The 22,608-nt window shown below is 40.8% G+C and overlaps 1 protein-coding gene across 5 annotated transcripts in view; it reads left to right on the top strand.

Annotated features, from left to right (window-relative positions):
- Positions 1–599: 599 nt before the first annotated feature.
- CFAP47 (cilia and flagella associated protein 47) overlaps positions 600–22,608 on the top strand; it is a 381,927-nt gene continuing 359,918 nt past the window's right edge. The window contains exons 1-5 of one of the 5 annotated variants that reach the window (XM_072135933.1): positions 600–741; positions 4,934–5,097; positions 7,424–7,575; positions 14,428–14,543; positions 21,545–21,683. In XM_072135933.1, coding sequence (XP_071992034.1) covers positions 4,936–5,097; positions 7,424–7,575; positions 14,428–14,543; positions 21,545–21,683 — 569 coding nt within the window. In that variant the 5' untranslated portion in view covers positions 600–741; positions 4,934–4,935. Of the gene's footprint in view, positions 886–4,933; positions 5,098–7,423; positions 7,576–14,427; positions 14,544–21,544; positions 21,684–22,608 lie in introns of all 5 variants that reach the window. The other 4 variants (XM_072135929.1, XM_072135930.1, XM_072135931.1 and 1 more) reach the window with 4 other exon arrangements.

Genomic DNA, 22,608 nt, shown 5'->3' with positions numbered 1-22,608 from the left:
GCTATACAGCGCTGTGCAAATGTTACAGGCAGGTGTAGAAAAATGTTAGTGACAAGGCTTTCAGAAATAGAAGAGTTTATATCAATTATGAAACTGCAACATGAATGAATAAAAGAGACATTTAAATCAGATGAGTATTTTCTTGTGAACCTCCTTTGCACCGGGTAATTCTGAAGGATGTGGACAGGGAGGTTGTTCCAAACATATTGGAAAACTAACCACCCATCTTCAGTCTATAATCCTCTGATAGAATTGGATGCCCTTCTCCTTGTTCCCCGGATTACAAGACCCTCACGATCATCTCGTTATCCCGGTGCCTGTGGAGTAGGAATAATTACATAAATTCTTATAAACTCTCTAAACTCTCTTTTCTGGTAATAAAAGATTATGAAAGACGTCACCAATTTTTATCAAACTCTTCAGATACATCAGTTGAATGATGTATCAGTCATTGATGGTTTATAAGAAGGGCTACAACTTGTGCATCACATACGGACTGTGTGTAAGGACGTTGTTATTTTCCTATATGCACCACATATCACACATGCACAACCCGCCCGCCTCCTCCTTCTACGCACGGGTCCCGCCCACTCCGCTTCCCATTGGTGGAGGATCTCGTACACAGTTCACCGCCCAAAAATTCCCGTTGCCCAGTAACCGGAGGACGCTGACTGACGCTCGATACCTTAGTAACTGGAGGCCACGACAGGAGGAAGAAAGTGAGATCCTGTCCACAGCCCGGTACGTACGCAGCACGGACAGTGATAGTACAGCCCGGTACGTACGCAGCACGGACAGTGATAGAACAGCCCGGTACGTACGCAGCACGGACAGTGATAGTACAGCCCGGTACGTACGCAACACCGACAGTGATAGTACAGCCCGGTACAGCGGACATGTGTGTGCACACAGCTCTACCCGACTCTGTGTCTTCATTCTCTTTACTTTCTATGGCTGCAGTCTCTCTCTTTTGCTCCCTGGCACTCTCTTCATTGCTCTCCCTTCCTCTTAGATCGCACCCCTTCTCTCTTCCTCCCTGTCCCCATCTAGCTCTGTATGACCGTCTCTTTCTCTGTTACCCACTCTCCATCCATCACTTTCACTCTCTACTTTCTCCTCTTTCTCCTTTTTCTATCTGGTTTTGCAGTCTTATAGTGTCTCTTTTTCTCTCATTTTCTCTATCTATCTGTCATGCAGCATTTACCTTGTCTACCCATCTCTCCTATTCTTTCTTCTCTTTCACTCTTATCTCCCTCTCTCCATCTCCAATTACCACAACTGTCTCTTTCTCTCCCACTCTCTCTCTTCACCACTTTCCTCTGCCTGATTTCTCCCTCTTTTTACCTTCCAAAGTCTTTTTATCACTCTCACTTTTCATTTTCCTTTACTCTCTTCTGTATCTTTATTATATGTATCTACCATTTACCCTCTCTCTCTCTCTCTCTCTCTCTCTTTTCTTTCTTTCTATGCCCTTCCTTCTAGGTCATTCTCCCAATTCTCCCCATCTCTTTCTTTTTTCAGTCTGTTTTTCTGAAACAATAGAGAAAGACATGGGTGAAAGGAATAAAAGAGCGAGAAACAAGGTAGACAATCTCTCAAACCTTCTCTCATACATTGCTTAGTATGGGGTATGTTTATATACTACTGACTTTTACTGCGCGATCCAAATGACAATTTTCCTTTATTCTTTATTTCTGGTGGACGTTCTGCATGAATCTGGCGCTCACTGCACTGCTCCGACAGAGTGCACCATTTTATTTTTGCTGCACCTTTAACATGGGACGTGCGACACAATTCTGTCACACTTTGCATAGTAAATGTGGCCCATGGACCCACTCAGCACAGTAACCTTTTCAATGACAAAATTTATGTTGCGTGAAGAATAGTGCAGCCACGACACAAAACGGTTGCGTGTGACACAAATGTGATGCTTCTTAAATACCTGTTCAAGCAGTTTGCACAGAAAAAAATGTGCAAAGTCCGACAGAAAACTGGTGCACAACACTTAGTAAATGTGCCCCATTATATCTAGTACATCTATCCAGCTCAGCTTTGCTACAACTGTCCATGCGGAATGAGCACATAACTCACTACTGCTGCATTTTGTGGAGGCTTTGCGGATATGCTGGCTGGCAATGATGGGTCGCCAGCGCTACTAGCACGACACACCTGTGACCCGACTATGTGACCAAATGTTGAGCACTAGTAGGTCGGCCAGTCCCGTCACGCTGTTTATATCAATGACTGGAACAGTAATTGTAGTAGCTGCAGCAGTCAGGGAAGAGGCTAGCTAGGGATTCAGCAAAGGAGGGGCAAAATCCATCTGATTGGGATCCAACCCAGGAATACCAACTTTACCACTATAAATATATCTTGTAAATCTGCAGCTACTCAATTATAAAATATATATTTGAAAGTACTTAAATTATTAATGCCCCCGCATGCGCCCCCCAACATAATATAGTAATATAAATCATGCTGATTGTTACAAATAATTTTCTCTCAAATAATGCCCAAAATGTAAATACTGCGGCTTTATAGAATACCCTTATATATAAAGTCCTCTTTAATATAACACCCCAAATATATTGCGTCCCTATTTAAAAAATGTTCTTATTTCATACATGCCTAATCTATAGAGCTTTTATATATGAATATTACTAATTTATATCATATCACCATATATTCTGTGCTCCCTATACTGTATAATGCCCTTACATGCAATAAACAGTCTCTCCTGTCCTGCCTCCGTAATATATTATGGAAAAATATCAAATCCTGGAATATATATTCTGTTATATAACAGACACAAGAGGGGAATTTTACATGTATGTTATGTGTGTAGGAGCTGATTGAAACAGAAGAGACTCCATTTATAACCAATAGTTACCAATGTTATTCTCCTCCATAACAAAATTGAATCATTAGAATTTAATTTGGAGATGAACACAAACCCCAAACTCTACCCAGGCATCAAAATGTACAAAAACCACAGCTATGTTGTTGGAATATGTTCCTAATGCAGTAATGGCGAACCTTTTACAGAATGCCCAAACTACAACCAGAACTCACTTTTATGTCTCAAAGTACCAACATGGCAATTTAAGGTTTGCCACCACTGTCCTAGTGTACACTGCAAATTATACACCACCATATGCTGATATAAAGATTTTCAATGCACATACACATACATACCTCCCAACTTTTGGGATATAGAAAGAGGAACAAAAATCACTTTAATAAACCCCACCCATTGCTCTACCCCTAAACATAGTATAATATTGTCCTTAATGGCCCCCACATAGTATAATACTCCTTCCTGCGGCCAACCCCCCTATGGACCCATATAATACCACATAAAAAAACTCAGCAACATATAATACAATCTCTTAAATCTCCCTTTACATTTGTCCCCCACTTTTATTTATCTCCCCAAACTTATAATACCCAAGTTTTTAGTACAACTACCCCTGACACCATCTCTCACTCATACTGTGGCCTTCTGTCCTTCATGCTCCCTCTAACATTGTGGTCTTCTGTCTTCCATCCTCCTTATATTTTGACCACCTGTCTTCCACCCTCCTCACATTGTGCCCTCTCTCTTCCATCCTCCTCATATTGTGGCCTTTCTCCTCCAACCTCCTCCTATTGTGGCCTCTGTCCTCCATCCTCCTCATATTGAGGCCTCTGTCCTCCATCCTCATATTGAGGACTCTGTCCTCCATCCTTCCCATATTGTGTCCTCCTGTCCTCCATCCTCCTCATATTGAGGCCTCTGTCCTCTATCCTTCTCATATTGTGGCCTACTTCCCTCCATCATCCTCTATTTGTGGCCTCTCTTTCATCCTCCACATATTGTGGCCTCTCTTTTCCATCCTCCTCATATTGTGGTCCTTCTCCTCCAACCTCCTCATATTGTGGCCTCTGTCCTCACTCCTCCTCATATTGAGGCATCTGTCCTCCATCCTACTCTTACTGTGGCCTCCTGTCTTCCATCCTCCTCCTCAAATTGTAGCCTCTCTCCTCTATCTTCCTCTTACTGTGGCCTCCTGTCCTCCATTCATCCTTCCTCATATTCTGTCATTCATCCACCTCATATTCTCTCCTCCATCCTCCTTTTATTGTGGGCACCTTCATATAATTTCCTCCTGTCCTCAATACTCACTCATATTGTGGACTCAGAACCCCCCCCCCTTTTTCGTTGCCTCCCATTCTCCATCTTCCATATTGGAGCCTCTTTGCTCCATCCTTATATTGTGGCATCTGTCCTCCATCCTCCCTCATATTGTGGCCTCTTTGCTCCATCCTCCCTTGTATTGTAGCCTTTGTCCTCGATCTTCCGTTGCATTGTGGCCTCTGTCCTCCATTCTCCATTTTGTGGCCTCTGACTTCTTCCCCCTTTGCATTGTGGCCTGTGTTCTCCATCTTACCTTGTATTGTGGCCTCTGACCTCCATCCTCCCTTCTGCTGTGGCCTCTGCCCTCCATCCTCTCTTGCATTGTGGCCTCTTTTCTCCATGCTCCCTTGTATTGTGGCCTCTGTCCTCCATCCTCCCTTGTGCTGTGGCCTCTGTCTTCCATCCAACCTTTTAGTGTGGCCTCTGACCTCCATCCTCCCTTGTGCTGTGGCCTTTGTCCTCCATCCTCCCTTGTGCTGTGGCCTCTGACCTCCATCCTCCCTTGTGCTGTGGCTTCTGTCCTCCATTCTCCCTTGTGCTGTGGCTTCTTTCCTCCATCCTCCCGTGTGCTGTGGCCTCTGGCCTCCATTTTGCCTTGTGCTGCTTTTTTCTCTCTTTGTTATGGCTAGAGCTACACCCTCAAGAAGCGCTGCTCGAGCTGAGAATCTCAACTAACCTCTTGGCAGGTGCGCCCCTTAGTAATGATCTTTACAAAGCTAAGTACATATTGTTTGTTTTCCCATTTTTCATCTGCAGCCATGGAAGAATTAATTGATAAAGTATTAGGAGTCAGGATTGCTCCAGGTCTTCTCCATTTCATGGATGTATTAGTTGGAAAGACTTACCGAAGTGATATTACAGTGCAAAACATCAGTCATGTGGCTAAAGCAATCAAACTGCATGGACCAAAAGATCCCCAGGTATAGTTCAATATCATTTATTGATTCTTATGTGGGGTTTGGTATGGATATTAACCCAGTTGGTTGGGGTGGGAAGTTGACTGTTTGACTGTCAAGGTCACATTTGAATGTAAAATACAGCAGACATTGGAGAGGACTTTGTGGAAAGGACCATGCCATGGACACTGTACAACTATTGATGCAAAAAGGGAAAAGGAGAGCAAGCAAGGTTATAAGGGGAATCGGTGGATAATATTAACAAAAAAATAGAGCATTTCACAGATACAATTCCAACCCGTCTCTATCAGTCCTGGTATTTACAATTTTGGTTGCCCAACCATAAATCTTCTGACTATGGTCAGATTCTTCTCATGAATAGCTTCTCTTGTCTGCATGATGCAGTCTGCTCTTTACTAGCAGACTTACTCTACTAATCGCAGGCAAGATAAGATAGGGGGAGGGAGGCATATAGCAGGGCTGACAGTTTGTGTTATAGTTGAGTTAGCAGAGCTGAGAGTGTCATTGTGTTTTATATACATCTCATGGATCTCATCATCTCTGATCTGTGTCATCTCTCTTTTTCTATGTGTCAGGCAACAGTAGAATGCTCAGAAGCTAAATAAACGTGTAGATAAACCTGTACCCTGATAATATAAGCACATTGTTAGAACGCAACATCTCACAGCACTAGACGAATCATGAAGTTTCTACTTAGAAACCATCAGTGAGTTATAGGAGCTAAAACTGAAATAAAACTGAATAAAAAAAACTGGGTTAAAAAATCTTTATAGTCTAAACATCACTAGGGGGTTAAGATTTGAAACTTTCTTTCATGGGCAAACCTTGTTAAAGGGAACATGTCAACAGAGGGTTGTATTTCAATAGGTACAGGTTCCCATGCACACTGTGGATTGCAGACAAGCTATTGATGATGCCTTAGTCTTCAGTTGTTTATTTAATAAGCCTTCTAAACTGGAACCCGTCATCAGGTTCCCTTTTTCTGGCTCCCCCAGAGAGAATAGTGTACACATTGCCTGATAGTTTTTATTCAGAATAAAGATCAGTAAGATCAAAGTTTTCCTTTGTGTATGGAGAGATGTGTACCTAGTCCCACGGGAGTGAACATTGAGAAATGGGGCAGACATGTATGACGCCCGGAATGGGAAGCAACAGAGGGAGGAGATATGGAGCACATGGGAGTGTTTTTTGTATTTGAAATCGATGCATGACTGAGCTGTTTTTTGAGGGTGGAGGGGAAACCACTCCACACGCTTCACCTCTGCCTCTCCTCTTTACCAGTCTCTCCACTGGTTACCTATTGCACAGTGAATTAAATTTAAAATACTAACCATGACACAAAGCCATCCACAACATAAACCCAAAACCTCTCTAAACCCACCAGTTCAGGATCGGCTACAACACAACATACAAGTGCACTGCTCCATCGCCTCATTTCTTCATCTTCCCTCTCATATAGATTGTGAGCCCTCATGGGCAGGGTCCTCCTCCCACTTCTCCTGATCACTGTAGTTTTGTATTTGTACTTGCATTTGTTCTTGTCTTAATGTAATTGTATGTGAACCCCTTACTGATTGTACAGCACCATGGAATAAATGGTGTTCTGTAAATAAATAATAATACTATACTTCCTATACCCCCATACATAGTATATTCAACTAGACAGCCCCATAAATAACATAAATATGACCAGACCCCACCCCCATACATAGTATATACTACCAGTAATTCCTAAAGATAGTATATACTGCCTTTACCCTCATAAATAGGATTTACAGGCAGCTCCCCCCCCCATAGATAGTATTTACTGCCAGTACCCCCCTATATGGGAAGTGAAAGTATAATAAACCTTACCGTCAGGCTCCAGTCCCAGTGCTCCCCACCGCTGCCGTCTCATCCTCTTTTCTGGACGGCAGTCTGGTAATTCTGCACTACTGGCAATTTGCCATCCCTCTCAGGGGGCTTTAATGGCAGATGTGGCCCTGTGTAAGAGCAGTGACACTATGGAACTGCCGTAGGAGGTTGTGATGAAATAACACTTGAGACATTCAGAGGGGCCTAGATGTCTTGCACATGTAATGGGAGCAGTTTTTTCAAGATGAGACATTCATCCAGGGATTTTGTCTGCCATATTTGAGTTATGGATTTTTGCCTTCTTCTGAAACATAACTGTAGGATAATAGATTAACCTTGGTCTTTATTTAACCAAATCAACTATAAAAGTGCATAATAGTAAACCTATAATCTTCTCAAGTTCTTTTCAACCTGATACATTTTTTTATTATACATAATACATATTATTGTAATTTTCACTCTTGTTCCTTTTTAGTTTACGCTATATGTAGAAAACCCAGAGAAACCTGTTGCACCTGGACTTCAAGTAATAGCATCTGTAGAATACCGTCCCACCAAAAAGGAAGACATTCAAGACAAACTATTGGTTGTGGTTGATAATGAGGCCATTGAGGTGCCGTTATTGGGGTAAGATTTGTACATTATACATAGTCGTTATGCCAATGAACGCAACACAGCACAACACAGTATCAGACATGGGAGAAAATTAGCCAAATTTATTATGTTGTTTGAATGCTTCTGAGGCCAATAAATATTCTAGCTTATATCTGTAGGCCTCATTGACACGACTGTGCGTGCAATTTGGGGGAAAGATTGTGTCCTATATTGCACATGTGAATATCTGCGGGTGAGCTCGCATACCGTGGTCATGTCCATAGGACATATATATATATATATATATATATATATATATATATATATATATATATACATAGCTCCCAACCGTCCCGGATTCAGCGGGACAGTCTCAGTTTTTCACCTCTGCTCCATGGTCACGGCCAGCTGGAAGATTGTCACGGCTATTCCCTCCAGGTCCAGCACTGGCTGGGGTTGTCCTGTGTACTGGGGATCTGTATATGTTCATTATAAGGGGAAAATCTGTATCTTGATTAAACAAATTTGTGCATTGGGCCCCCAACATTTTGCACCCAGGGGCCTCCACCACGCAAGAGCAAGAGTTTACAGTCTATGTTACATGCAGATCGTTCTGGTTTTTCATGGAACAGGTGCACTTTAAGCTGTAAAATATCTCTAGTCACATTACTATTTTCCTTTCTATTATGGTGAGAATAGAGTAATCTGCAGTGGGGTTCTTTCCATCAAAATCTTGTGTAAGCTGATGGCTGGTAACATACAGGAAGGAAAGTACATCTCACCCAGATTGCTCAGATGGGTGAGATGATGGAAATCCAGAATGTCTGTTTCTCACCAAACAACTATGTTTGCTGAGCATTATTTAAGTGCTACCAGCTAGGCTGGTAGTGGGACATTCCCATCCTCTCCAGTCCACACCTTGTGGGCACTCCCGGGGAAACTCAGTATCTCGGATTGTCCTACTTAGCAAGGAATAAGAAGTTCACAAAGTGTTTGCTACAGCTGGAGACTGTCTTGACTGTCTGAACTTGTGTCTATATTATAGGTGAGGCAACTGATTTCTGTTTAGTTAGAGCCTAGACATGCAGGTGTTTATTTTATGTTTTGATCGTGTGCTGCATATACTTTGTTTGAGTGAATAAAACTCTACATTTTGGACTATTACCCTTGGAGTCTGTCATTGCCTACTACCTAGCAACTCTGGTCCTGCAGGACTATATAATGGATTAAGCAGATCCATAGGTTATAATTAGGATTTGTCCACCAATTTATTGGACCATTAAAAACTTAATTTTGTATAAGGTGAATACTGGGGGAAATGTACGCCAGAAAACTGGATAGTCTCTGCATGTAATGTCATACACAATACTATTAATAATGCCTTGCACCTGAAGTGCTGTGCACCACATTTATTGAAGGTTTTAAACAATTGTAGTCAGTTTCCGAAAAGTGCCTGAAAAATGGGGATTGTTCCCAGAAACTAGAGACCAAACCAGACAAAAAATAGCCAGTGCACCAGAAAATTCAGTCCAGCATCAAACACAGGGATTAATCTGGAGCAGAAGAGAACTGTCTACTTCTACTCTGCGCTGGTCTAAAGGCCGGCCCATTTATACATTTCCTCCATTGTGTCTGTATTACAAAGGTTTTTTGTACCAAAGAATAGAGCATCCAGATGTTGCCTCTTGTTGGTAAGGAGGGCATTAGGTCTAGTTGCTGCACAATGGTTGCCATGGGTTATTGGTTCACTACCTTTGCTAGTTGGACTTAATCAGGGTAGTGGACCAGATCCTGGAACAAACAAGAATGTGTTCAATGTGTTAAATTCAATGAAATCAAGCTGATAACTCAAAATTTTGCATAAGTGTATACAGAAGGTGTATTAGAAAGTTCCAGAACTGTAAAAGGCTTAGTGACTATGTTTTAATTCCATAAAATCAGCATTTGAAGATGAAGTATGGAGGAATCTCGGTGGGTTTTCCTAAGTTTGATTTATGATGCTGGGAATTTACATGGTGCACAAATATATTAATAATGCTTGAAAGTGTCGAAGAAAGTAATTTTACCTGCCGGCGAATGAATGAAGGGAATAGTCTGTTGATAAAATATTAATATTAATGCCCATCCACATTTCACTGTTTTAAATAGACTCATTATTTAATAATTCACTTTAACCACTATCAATGTAACAGATGTCTTGCAGTAATTCTTAATATTAGACATATTTGGGTTGTTTCATTGGTGCACAAGTTAATTTCTGCCAATTATGATTCATTCTTGTAAGTTGCTTCAGTTAATTAAATTGGACGGTTTTATGCGGCCCTTTCCCTGGTGTCACAGCTGCCCATGATCTTCTCCTGGCATAACAATCAGCTTCACATTGCTGGATAGTCTCTGCATGCATAGCCATACACAATACTATTACTAATGCCTTGACCAGTTATAATCCCATTATCCACCTTCATAACGGTCCAGTTTTTTTGTAGGCACGGTACTGGGTATTGAAAGGCTTTTCACAGCTTGGGCATTTATTATAAACCCAGAGGTAGGACAGCACTTGTGGATCTTCTGGGTAGTTCATAAACACACAAGCTAGGAATACCTCTTTTAGGTCACTTTTAGATAGATTTAATGCAGGAGACCTTTTACTCAAGGAAAATCTACCATCAAAATCCATCATAATAAACCAGGGACACTTACTCATAAATCCAGGCACCATGACTGTGGTAATCTACTTACATTTGTTATACATGGCCTCCTTCCTTCTAACATCAACTTTTAACATTATTTTAATGAGCCAGAAGTACTCTAAGGGTGTTTCCAGAACCCCCCTGTGATGTCTTTTTACTAGAGCATACAATGAACAGTGCATAGATACATCTCACAAGGTTTTTACTTTTATTTTTACTCTTTTTCCTTTCCTTTTGTACTCCACACATCCTTCCTCTCTCTCAATAATACTTCCTCTCTCTCTCTCTCTACTCCTCCCCCACTTCTCTCTCCCACTTGCTACATACTTTGTCATATACACTCAATCTATTCTGCTGACTATAATATATTTTTTCATAAACAAGCATTTTTTCAAGTGAGAACTATTTTAAACAATATGGTTTTACGAGTCCAAAATAAGAGTTTATTTTCTCCCCATTATCATATACACAATCTCTACCAGGAATTCCCAAAACACAAATTAAGGGATCAAAGGGTAAAGTAACCCATGGGTTTTTGTCACTTCCAACCCTTCTTTCCAAAACTTTTTTAAATATAAACAACTCCAGAGTCAATGTAAAAGATCATTCTCTACACCACATTTACTACATTTTGAATCTTGATCTTTGTGCATTTTAGATAATCTATAAGGTGTATAAATAAATAATAATTAGTATACTATCTTTTTCATTTAATTCACAATTTGGGAGTATGCAATATTTTATTGTTAATAGGTTATACTATAACCTATTAACAATAAAATATTGCATACTCCAAAATTGTGAGTTAAATGAAAAAGATGGTATACTAATTATTATTTATTCCCACCTCTCACTCCCTATGGGGCAAGCTCTTCTTCCGATTTTTTTTAAAGTTCCTGCATATGGGTCCTATTCTTCTATTTTATCCAACTACAATAACTTTAATGCATGTCTTAGTTTATACTATCTAAATACATCATTGTTACATTCCAAATTCCTCTTTTATACTCATCCACTTCCTAGAATTTGCTCCATTACCTTCATACCAACATTAAACTAGAAAATTACCTTCATACCAACATTAAACTAGAAAGTATATTCATACATAAAGTATTCCCTCCCAAAAAGTTGAAAACTGAAGTTTGGGGTATCGGCATACTCGGGAGAAATTGGGTATCAAACTTTGTGGAGCAATTTGTCATTTAATCCATTGTGAATTTTTAATTTTTGTGCCAAAATGTATTGTCCAAAAAAATACAAATTGTAAATTCCACCTACATTTTGTTTTTACCCTTGGAAAACACCTAAAGAGTTAACAAACTTCTTAAAGTTGGTTTCTCATACATTGAGGGGTGTAGTCTTAATAATGGGGTGATTTATGTAGTTTTACTATTATTAGGCCTCTCAAAGCCACTTGGAAACTGAGCAGGTGCATGTAAATCTAGGTTTTGGCGATTTTCATAAAAATGCGAAAAAATGTCACCCTCAGTTCTAAACCCCATAACAACCTAGAAAAATGAGAGGATGCATAAAAAACCATGCCAACATAAAGCAGACATTCGGGCAATGTTAGTAATGAAGTTATTTGCATGCTATGACTAACTGAAAAGCAAAGAATTTAGAACTTTGAAAAATGAGAATTCATCTAAATTTATGACAAATTTCCATTTTTTTCATAATTAAACGCAAAATATATCATATCATATATCATATAACATGGATATATTTAAACATGTAGAGGAACTTATAACCACTCATAGTGACACAGAGCAGATTTTAAAAAAATGGGCTTGGGCTGAAAGCCCTAAAGTGTTTTGGTCCTTAAGGGGTTAATATTACTAGTTATACTGATTCCTAGATACTTAAAATGGTCTCCCTGCTGTATTCTTTTTAACGGAAGTAAAGGCAAGGTCCTACCCTGTTCAATCTGAATGATCACCAACTTCCCCCAGTTAATATTCGTCCCTGAAATTGACCCAAATTCATCAAACAACTACATTTATAGAGTCCACTGTTCCCAAATGCAACAAGATATCATCTGCAAAAAGAGAAATCTTCTCACACCTATTTCTATACTGAAAACCAACAATACCCTGGTTATTTCTATTAATGTAAGCCAAAGGCTCCACCACCAGCTTAAATAACAAAGGAGACAATGGTGCCTTGTGCGCTTCATAATAGAAAAAAGATAATATTTTAACCCACCTAATTAAATTAGGGCCTATACCTATATATCTCAATACTTCCCACATATATTCCCACTCTATGGAATCAAAGGCCCTGGCTGCTTCCAATGAAAGAACCAGCTGTTGCCTTGCATTATACAGAGTCATCTGAATATTACAAAATATAAATTGTCTCAGTAGTACTTCTCATAAACCCTGCCTGATCTTTTTGTATTAATTCCGCAAATATCTCGCTCTACCTATTTGCCAAAATATTAGCCAACAATTTTGTATCAGCTGTCATCAAAGAAATAGGTCTAAAAGTACCCACAAGAGTATTATCCTTTTCCTCCTTGGGGATTAAAGTAATTTGGGTTTCTTCCATTGTTACAAACAGATCCCCTCTATCAAAAGCCTCTTGATAAATAAGGAATATCTTTTGTAAAAACGCTAGCTCTACAGGGATAGCATCTAACCCCGATGCCTTCCCTGCATGTAGGTCCCCATAGACGGCAATAGCGGCATGGCACAGATCCGGGCTGCACGCTGCAAAAAGATAGAGCATGCTCTATCTTTCGCCGTGTGTGCGGCCGTGCGGATGGCATACCACGTGTGAATGTACCCTTAGATGCAGCCAGGGCCTCCCTAATCTCCTCCATTCCCTTTTATGCTTCTCCATCTTCCTTCTGGATTGTTGTACTTCAGGACTATAGGAAAATGAGGGCCATTCTAGGGAAAACCTGAATATGTCTCCTCATAAAATTCACTCAACCGATCAGAATGTAATGTATGTTTATTTGATTGTTTATGTTGTAAAATCTAATAAAAATGAACATGATTAAAAGATCCAGCCTTAATCAAGAAGCCTCTATACTTATCTTATTGGCTATACCTTAGGGCAGAATACATATTCTTAAAATACTCAATAAACACTCTTCTTTAGTACCTCCTATAAGAACCCCATGACAAAAAAAATTCCCCCCTCTGATTTTTAACAATACAGACGGTCCCCTACTTAAGGACTCTTGACATACATACGACCCCTAGTTACAAACGGACCTCTAGATATTGGTAATTTATTGTACTTTAGTCCCAGGCTACAATAATCAGCTGTAACAGTTATCACAGGTGTCTGTAATGAAGCTTTATTATTAATCCTGGTTCCCATGACAACCCAACATTTTTGAAATCCAATTGTCACAGAGACCAAAAAAGTTCTGGCTGGGATTACAATGATAAAATATACAGTTCCGACTTACATACTAATTCAACTTAAGAACAAACCTACAGACCCTATTTTGTATGTAACCCGGGGACTGCCTGTATTAGCCAATTTTCTACCACCCACAGATAGTTCTACCCTTCGTATAGTATTGAGAAAGGATCTAATCCTGTTCCCTCAAGTGCAAACTGGGGTATATGGCAGAATAAGCTAGATAAATGTGAACAATTGATATTCATCAGAACTTTAGTTAGACTACCAGCTACACTCCAAATGCTGCAAATATGATACCAACATTAAAGTACCTCCCTGTATCATTGAGTAAGCACGACTTTCAGGATGCGTACTGATGTCCAGCTTTTGAAGCCAAAAACAAGTTGTGGATCATAATGGGTAAGAACATATCATTAAGAACCAGTATTTCTGATATTTTTTAGCTCCTGGTTTGGACATTAAAAACTGCATCTGAAAAACTGAATATGTGAACGCTGCCTCAATGTCTCTCCCAGGCAGTGGCGTACATTAAGCCTCGTGAAAGTCTGTGCTAGTCCCCTGACTATAATGTATGGTTCATAGTACACGTCTTCTCATATGGGAAAGTGTTGAGCCTCTTGGGCGACTGCACCCTCTGCACCCCCTCAAGTTACCCCCTGCTGCCAAGATTATTCTGCCTTTTTCTGAGAACTTCATATAGACATGTAAATCTCAGAGTTTAGCTTTCCTTGGTCGTTGTGGTTATAAACATCATCTTGACTCGTGTATATCATTGTGCACCAGTGTAGCTATTATCACTGTCTTTTTCTTCCAGCTTCACCCCATCTTGTTATCTAGAAATTGATCCAGAAGTCAGCTTTGGCAGCATAGTGGCAAACAGTAAGGTGGTCTACAAGGAGATTGCAGTTGCCAACCATGGTTCTTCTCCAGGTAATGTATGGAACACATCTGTATTGTGTATATTACCAATGCTAATGATATGTCCTCATATGGTGTTTTCATATTAAATACAACAGATATAAGTCTTAGTTTAGTTATATGACCCAATATGTCTCCCTGTACAACTCGGACGGTATCTTTATAACAATATATACTAGAAGGATCCTGGAATGCAAGAGGTGATGATAATCTTATGTGAGCACAAAAACCATTCCAATGGTGTATAACTCCACTAGGTGGCAGCATTAACTTATTTGAGGCATGCATGTAACTGCTTCCGTACCTCATTCCATATTAGGATCTGAAGCGTAAAAAGAGTAGTATACGCTGCTGTTTTTGGCTCCTTCAGTTCTGTTTAATTAAAATGAAAGCAATGATGAGATCTTGAAAGACTTCAAGCACTGCTAGTTTACAAATGCAAGTGATCTGTGACCTACTTAGCCACCCATACCTTTTATTGAAGCAGGATAAAATACTTTTTAATTTCTGGATTTAAAGGGTCGCTGAAATATATTTTGGAATCCAATGTCTTTAAAAAGGTTTCCCTTTTAGTAAAATCATTTTATGGTACTAGCCCTTGAACGCTTCCTTGATACTATTAGCTTGCTGCTATTACATTCTCTTGACGTTTACATTGTCCCTAATGGGGGCATGACTACAGTGGTAGCAGCCATAGCAGCCGCTATAGGGCCCATAGTGTCAGGGGGCCCTGTCATCTGACCTGACACTAAATTATGGAGGATATGCACTATTATAAACATATTTTGCACTATTATAAACATATATGTGATGTATATGTGTGTGTATCCGTGATGTTAATATGGTGTAAGCTGTGTATATCCTGTATTTGTATGCTGTTTGTATATTGCACTGTATGTGTGTGTAGGTGTTGTGTATAGGCTTTATGTATATAAAAGTGTATAAATGTGTGTGTATGAGTGAAGAACTGTATGTTTATACATATAGGTAAAGAAATGTATGTGTGTAATATGTATATTTTTAAGTGGCAAGGGGGGCCCATTCAGAAGTCTTCAATTATAATATTATTTTTAATAAATAGGTGGCAATGAGCTTCTGCTAGACATCTCTGTTTCTATTTCTCTAGGGACTGCAAAAGCATTGGCAATGTTAAACTCTAAAACATTTTTAATGGCCGGTGTCAGTCTGTCCCCATACATGTTTACACTCACCGGCCACTTTATTAGGTACACCTGTCCAACTGCTCGTTAACACTTAATTTCTAATCAGCCAATCACATGGCGGCAACTCAGTGCATTTAGGCATGTAGACATGGTCAAGACAATCTCCTGCAGTTCAAACCGAGCATCAGTATGGGGAAGAAAGGTGATTTGAGTGCCTTTGAACGTGGCATGGTTGTTGGTGCCAGAAGGGCTGGTCTGAGTATTTCAGAAACTGCTGATCTACTTGGATTTTCACGCACAACCATCTCTAGGGTTTACAGAGAATGGTCCGAAAAAGAAAAAACATCCAATGAGCGGCAGCTCTGTGGGCGGAAATGCCTTGTTGATGCCAGAGGTCAGAGGAGAATCTGCAGACTGGTTCGAGCTGATAGAAAGGCAACAGTGACTCAAATCGCCACCCGTTACAACCAAGGTAGGCAGAAGAGCATCTCTGAACGCACAGTACATCGAACTTTGAGCCAGATGGGCTACAGCAGCAGAAGACCACACCGGGTGCCACTCCTTTCAGCTAAGAACAGGAAACTGAGGCTACAATTTGCACAAGCTCATCAAAATTGCACAGTAGAAGATTGGAAAAACATTGCCTGGTCTGATGAGTCTCGATTTCTGCTGCGACATTCGGATGGTAGGGTCAGAATTTGGCATCAACAACATGAAAGCATGAATCCATCCTGCCTTGTATCAACGGTTCAGGCTGGTGGTGGTGGTGTCATGGTGTGGGGAATATTTTCTTGGCACTCTTTGGGCCCCTTGGTACCAATTGAGCATTGTTGCAACGCCACAGCCTACCTGAGTGTTGTTGCTGACCATGTCCATCCCTTTTTGACCACAATGAACCCAACATCTGATGGCTACTTTCAGCAGGATAATGCGCCATGTCATAAAGCTGGAATCATCTCAGACTGGTTTCTTGAACATGACAATGAGTTCACTGTACTCAAATGGCCTCCACAGTCACCAGATCTCAATCCAATAGAGCATCTTTGGGATGTGGTGGAACGGGAGATTCACATCATGGATGTGCAGCCGACAAATCTGCGGCAACTGTGTGATGCCATCATGTCAATATGGACCAAAATCTCTGAGGAATGCTTCCAGCACCTTGTTGAATCTATGCCACAAAGAATTGAGGCAGTTCTGAAGGTAAAAGGGGGCCCAACCCGTTACTAGCATGGTGTACCTAATAAAGTAGCCGGTGAGTGTATTTGTAGACTGTTTCCTTTAGGCCATCAATGATTGAAGAGGATATATCAGTGCTTTTCAAATACCTGCTTTAGTAATGACTTACATCCTAAAACACATTGCACTTCTTGTTTCTCTGTGTCATTTCAAGTCAATGCTAAAAGTGACATTTTTTGTAAAGACACTCTCTTTTGGCAAGGAGAATGTTAATGCTCACGTATCACATAATCAGAAATCCCTGGACTGTGCCATCTCTTTGTTCCAGCCCAGGCCCAGTCATCAGACAGTAGAGAGCCTAAATGGCATAATGGGGCTTATTCACTAAGGGTCGGTTAGCCGCATTTCCTTCGGCCTGTCCGACTTTTCGAGGATAGGCATTTAGAAGGGGATTGTGTCGCACACGATCAGATTTTGGTGCATTGGCTCCGGCTTTCATGCGACAGAAATCGGGGGGCGGGCTGACGGACGATCCGATGGATTTACATTTTAACATTTAAATTGTGTCGCAAGACAATGCACTTACATGCACCAGGAAGAAGAAGGTGAACTCCAGCAGTCCTGAGTGGGGTAGCAACACATGCAGGATTTCGGGCGCATGAGCTTAGTGAATTGTCCATGATCGTTGGACAACGCACAGCGGGGGATCGCGACAGGACCGGGTAAGTGAATGTGCCCCATTGTGTTCCTCAACTACCCTGAAAAGCTCATATGGATCTTTTATGTCAAATATGTAGTTCTGGGCTTAAGTACTTATCCTTTATGTGGTAAAAAGCATATTAAAACCTACAATAAATGAACTCGTATTTGGCATACTCACAACTTTATTTATCTGATTATTGTTATTATTTTTTAAAGTTTAAAAGGGCATTCTCATCTAAGCATTCACATTTAATTTAATTAATCTCCCATATGTGCACATTTCTTCAACTTCATGTTATTAAAAACAATGGGGGATATTTATCATGCGCTGGTGCTCGTGCGCTGGTATCGGGCTGCCAGCAGCGCAGCGTTTATCCTACACCTGGCGTAGAAAAAAAACGCAGCCGGCGACTTTTCACGTATGAAAAGTCGCCGGCAGCAGCGAGTGCGCAGGCGCGGGGACAGTAACATCCTCCGCTCGGCCGGCCGCGCCCCCACCTTCACGCCCTTCACGCCCCACTGGCGTGAAGGTGGTGGATTGGGGAAAATAATCGCAAAAGCTAGCAATAAGCTAGCATTTGCGATTATTTCAGGGCCTCTGCGCCACTGGCGGTGCGCAGAGGTTCTGATAAATATCCTCCAATGTACCTATGTGAAGATAATTTCCCATAAATATAGTCATATATGGTTCCTTAGAAACAAAAAACAGATGTCCTTGGACATGACTACATTTTCTGGAATGATTGTGTAAAGAAACAAATTGTTACTGTCTTGTGGTAATAAACTTTGAATAATTCATCCCTGGCCATTGCTGGAAGAGTGCGGGGTGGTCTTATCTAAGGATACCTATCTGATTCCAAAGGGACAACATGACTACATTTATGGGAAATTATCTTCATGGTAATTTTTTTTAATAACATCTAATTGAAGAAATGTTTATGTATGGCTGATAAATTAATTTGTAGTCCAGTTGAAAAGAGTAGTTCAGTTCCTGCAAAAGTTGTGAAACATTAGCTAGGGGAATGAAGCAATATCAGTTATGCGCAGTGCATGCAATGTGCATGTCAGGATTCTTGGTCAGTGGACCCCCTGGACCACCATGGGAGGTGGTACTAGCCAACACCTGGGACCAGAGTCTAAGTGGCACCTGGTCTTCACCAGAGCCCGCCGCAAAGCGGGATGGTCTTGCTGCGGCGGGGTTCTACCAGGTCGCTCCACAGGTGCCACTAGCCCATGGTGGCAGCCCAGGTGGAAATGCAGGTCACAGTCCGAGCCCGGGGTGACAGCGGGTGAACAGCACTAGATGGAACACTGGAAGTCACAGCAGGAACACGGGAGCAGAAACACGGAACAGGAACATAGGAACAGGACTGGAACACAAGAACAGGATCATGGGAGCACAGGAGCAGGAACTGGAATGCAGGAACACTGGAACACCGAAAGGCTGGAACATCTGGCAGAGAATGATGGGAGCCACCAGATTAAATAGCAGAACAGGAAGTGGCCAGCACCAATCACCCGTGCGCTGGCACTTTAAGTCCAGGCCGGACTGGAGCAGGAGAGTGGAGAGGTAAGTTTGGAGAGGGGCCGCGGGCGTGCTACGGAGAGGGCACCTGTGACAGTGCAGAGTGTGCCAGATTATTCAATACTGGCACACAGTCTTCAATAATTTGGCCACATTTCTGTTTAGTTGCAGTATTAAATGTGGTGCACGTTCTGATTTGGCACTAAAACTCTCTTTATGTGCAGACACTTCATAAACACATGTGCAAGCAGTTTTCACTTTCTTTCTTGTGCAAAATGAGACAGAAAACTGACAGAGCCAGTTTAATAGATCTGGCCCATAGAGTTGCAAGATGATGAGGGTGTAGATGATGAACCATCACAGGAAATCTGAGACAATGAACAGTCCCAACTGCCAACTTCTGTGTCTTTCTGCGATGTGCTGACCGAGGAGGAGGGCACGGGTGAGAGCACAGTGGTAGAAGTTGCCATGGGTGATGACAAGGTCCTAGACTCAACATGGATTAAAGGCAGCGATAGTTCAGAGGCAGTTGTCAGAAAGCCAACAGAAAATGCAAAAGAATGGCAAGGTGCAGCAGTCAGCCCATAGCCACGATGTTGCCCAGCACGCCCATGGACTGGCCAAACAAAGGCCGGCCTACAGGGTGTCTGTGGTGTGGCATTTTTTTTCAGCCAGAGTGCAGGAGACTCAGCCTGTACCACTGCCTCCTGAGTGACAAGGCCACCTGTCTCCCTGTGAACAAAGGATGTAACACCACAACCACCAGCACCACCACAGTGACTAGGCCTGTCCACACATCCATTAAGTTTTCTATCCCCCAAATAATAGAGAGAAATCAAAACTTTGGGTAAACTCACTCAAGAGCTTTGGTCTTATAGAAGCATTTCCAAATTGTTGGCTTTTGAAATACAGCCATTGAAGCTGGTAGAGATGAATACCATTAAAGATTGTATGGCAGCTGTCACACGATATTTAAATCCCAACCGCCACTACAGTACCTTTCTTGGCAGGCCACCCTTGCCCTGCACCAAAAAGTTGTGGACAAAATCAGATTTGTGCTGTGCAATGCCGGCTTGAAGCCAAACTCAGTGTAGCTTCTGTAAACAAACAGGGGCACAGACCAGCGAGACAGGGACAGTTACTTCCCCAGCCCACCTGCAAGATTTTCAAAAAAGACAACCCCTTTAAGAAGAACCATGCATGAATCCCACTTGGCTGTGTCGGTGCCTGAGTGAGAGGTTAGGGAGTCCAACTAGCTGTATTTAAAATTTAAATAGTCAAAATCCGCATTAGCTGAACTCAAAATGAAAATTGTCAAATTCAGCTTTAGCTGGGTTCAGTTTTTAAACTGTCAAATACCGTATTAGCTTGATTCAAAATTGAAATCTGTCAAATACTTAGTACAGAGAGAGGAAGGCTGTGTGGTTTTCAATTTGCTTCTTTTAACACCATAGGAATAACTCAGTCTGAACACCCAGGACATCTTTAGCCGCAGTGAGAGGAAGGGTTTGTTATTTTCCCATTGCTTCTTTTAAAGTAAATAAAAATCAAGCATGATAAACTAGAGGCACTTACTCTAGGCACGGTGACTGTCGTAGTCTTTATATTTGTTATCCATGGCCTCCTTCCTTCTAAAACCAACTTTTACAATTATGCTAATGAGTCGGAAGGGCCCTTAGGGTGTTTTCTGAGCCCCTTCATGCTGTAGCCAGTTGTCATATCAGAGCAAATGCTGTCCCTTCCCTTCTGAGCCCTGCCCTGTACCTAGATAGTAGATTATTATCACATATAGTATATGCCATACCCAGGAGAATTTGCATAAATATTTTTGGGATGTTTGTTTACAGTGGCATGAGCTGTGTGCAAGATATTTCAATAGCCTGTCACCTACTTTTATCCACAGAGATGACCTAGGCTAAGGGTCTGGAAGGGGAGTGTTACTTTTGACAGCCATATGTTGGGTTCTATAGCATAAAGAACCATGGTATTGTATTAAGAAGATAATTTAATCATTTAAACCACACCAGGCTTGCAGTTCTGTGATTTACAGAACTAGAGATTAGGGCAGATAAATTCATATTTAAGAATACAAGCTGCAGTTAAAGTAAGTTAGACTTCTGTGTCCTGTTTTTTGTTGCCTGTGCCTAAACTGACAGTGATGAGCCATGCGGTGCAAGAAAAAAACATAAGGGCACTGTAATGAACACACTAATGAATCTGATAGACAGCTGTAAATTGGTGAGTGTTATTCTGCAGCTAGGGACAATCTCCGCAGCTAGAGAGAGCAATAAGCAGGTTTTTCTTCAGATAATTTTCATATATTACCTAGCTACTTGTACATTACATTCAACTGAAGAAATATATCACTTCATTTAACTGACTATTATATATGTAATTGTTACTAATAAACTGTGAATCTAATGAGGATATTTATGTCTCATCAGGTACTTTTAAAATAAAATACACTGGTCACCTTCCTATCACTATATCTCCAGCCAGTGGAATAGTTCAGCCCAAAACAATGCAAATGCTTAAAGTGGACCTATGTACAGATACCCCAGCTGTCATTGAAGAAACCGCCAAGTAAGTGAATAAGCTATTTAGTCATTTACAAAAGCACCACGATTAAGGCTCTTAAATGGCACCCTATGACTTTGTTGAGCTGTAAAATAGGGCAAAACCACAATACCTTGCACTACATTGATAGTCTGTAATACAAACCAATGTGTGAAGTTCTTTAACCAATGAAGATGCTTCAAAATTAGTTGTTTGGAATTGCACAAAAGTGCATTGCATTACAGCTGTTTAATACACTGCCTAGTGGTATTGTTGGCTAAAGCCAACAATAAAAAGATTACTGCACTATCCAGAACACCACAACCCCTTCAAACAGCTAATAGAGAGAGTCGCTGTATTTGTGGCTTCACATGCTCCATCAGGTCCTGGACTGCATAATGACTTCTCCCAGCTGTGATTTATTCCTGGCGTATTTTTAGTGAAATGCCTTCACCTCTGTGCAGCACATCCTAAAACTGTGCAACCAGAAAAATTACACCAACAGTACAGCACCATCTGAATAACACCTATGTCCCACACTTATATTTACACCTCAAACACAACTTACCACACTGTTACCCTCTATAATATACTTTATTTCTAATATATTTAATGTAATGTATATTATTATATATCTATAATATATTTGAATTAATATATAATTTACACTATACCATAATTTTCAAATTAATGTATAATATCATACCCCTGAATACATACATACATTACACACTAAATTGGTTATATACAATTACCCTGAATTATAATAAATACAGCATCCTTCCTGAACTACATATATCCTAATTTATATGAAGTGCCAAAACTTAAACTTTAACGTCCATACAGTGTAAAGCAACCCCTAGTTTACATACAGCAATCTTTTATGCATTCATTTATATATAGCACCCCACTCTTGCATTAATTTATATGTTGTACTCCCTCATGCAATAAT

This window comes from Engystomops pustulosus, chromosome 2, assembly GCF_040894005.1.
Source record: "Engystomops pustulosus chromosome 2, aEngPut4.maternal, whole genome shotgun sequence".
NCBI classification, from domain to species: domain Eukaryota; kingdom Metazoa; phylum Chordata; class Amphibia; order Anura; family Leptodactylidae; genus Engystomops; species Engystomops pustulosus.
The sequence above is the reverse complement of the archived record's forward strand: the minus strand, read 5'-3'. Positions and strand labels throughout refer to the sequence as shown.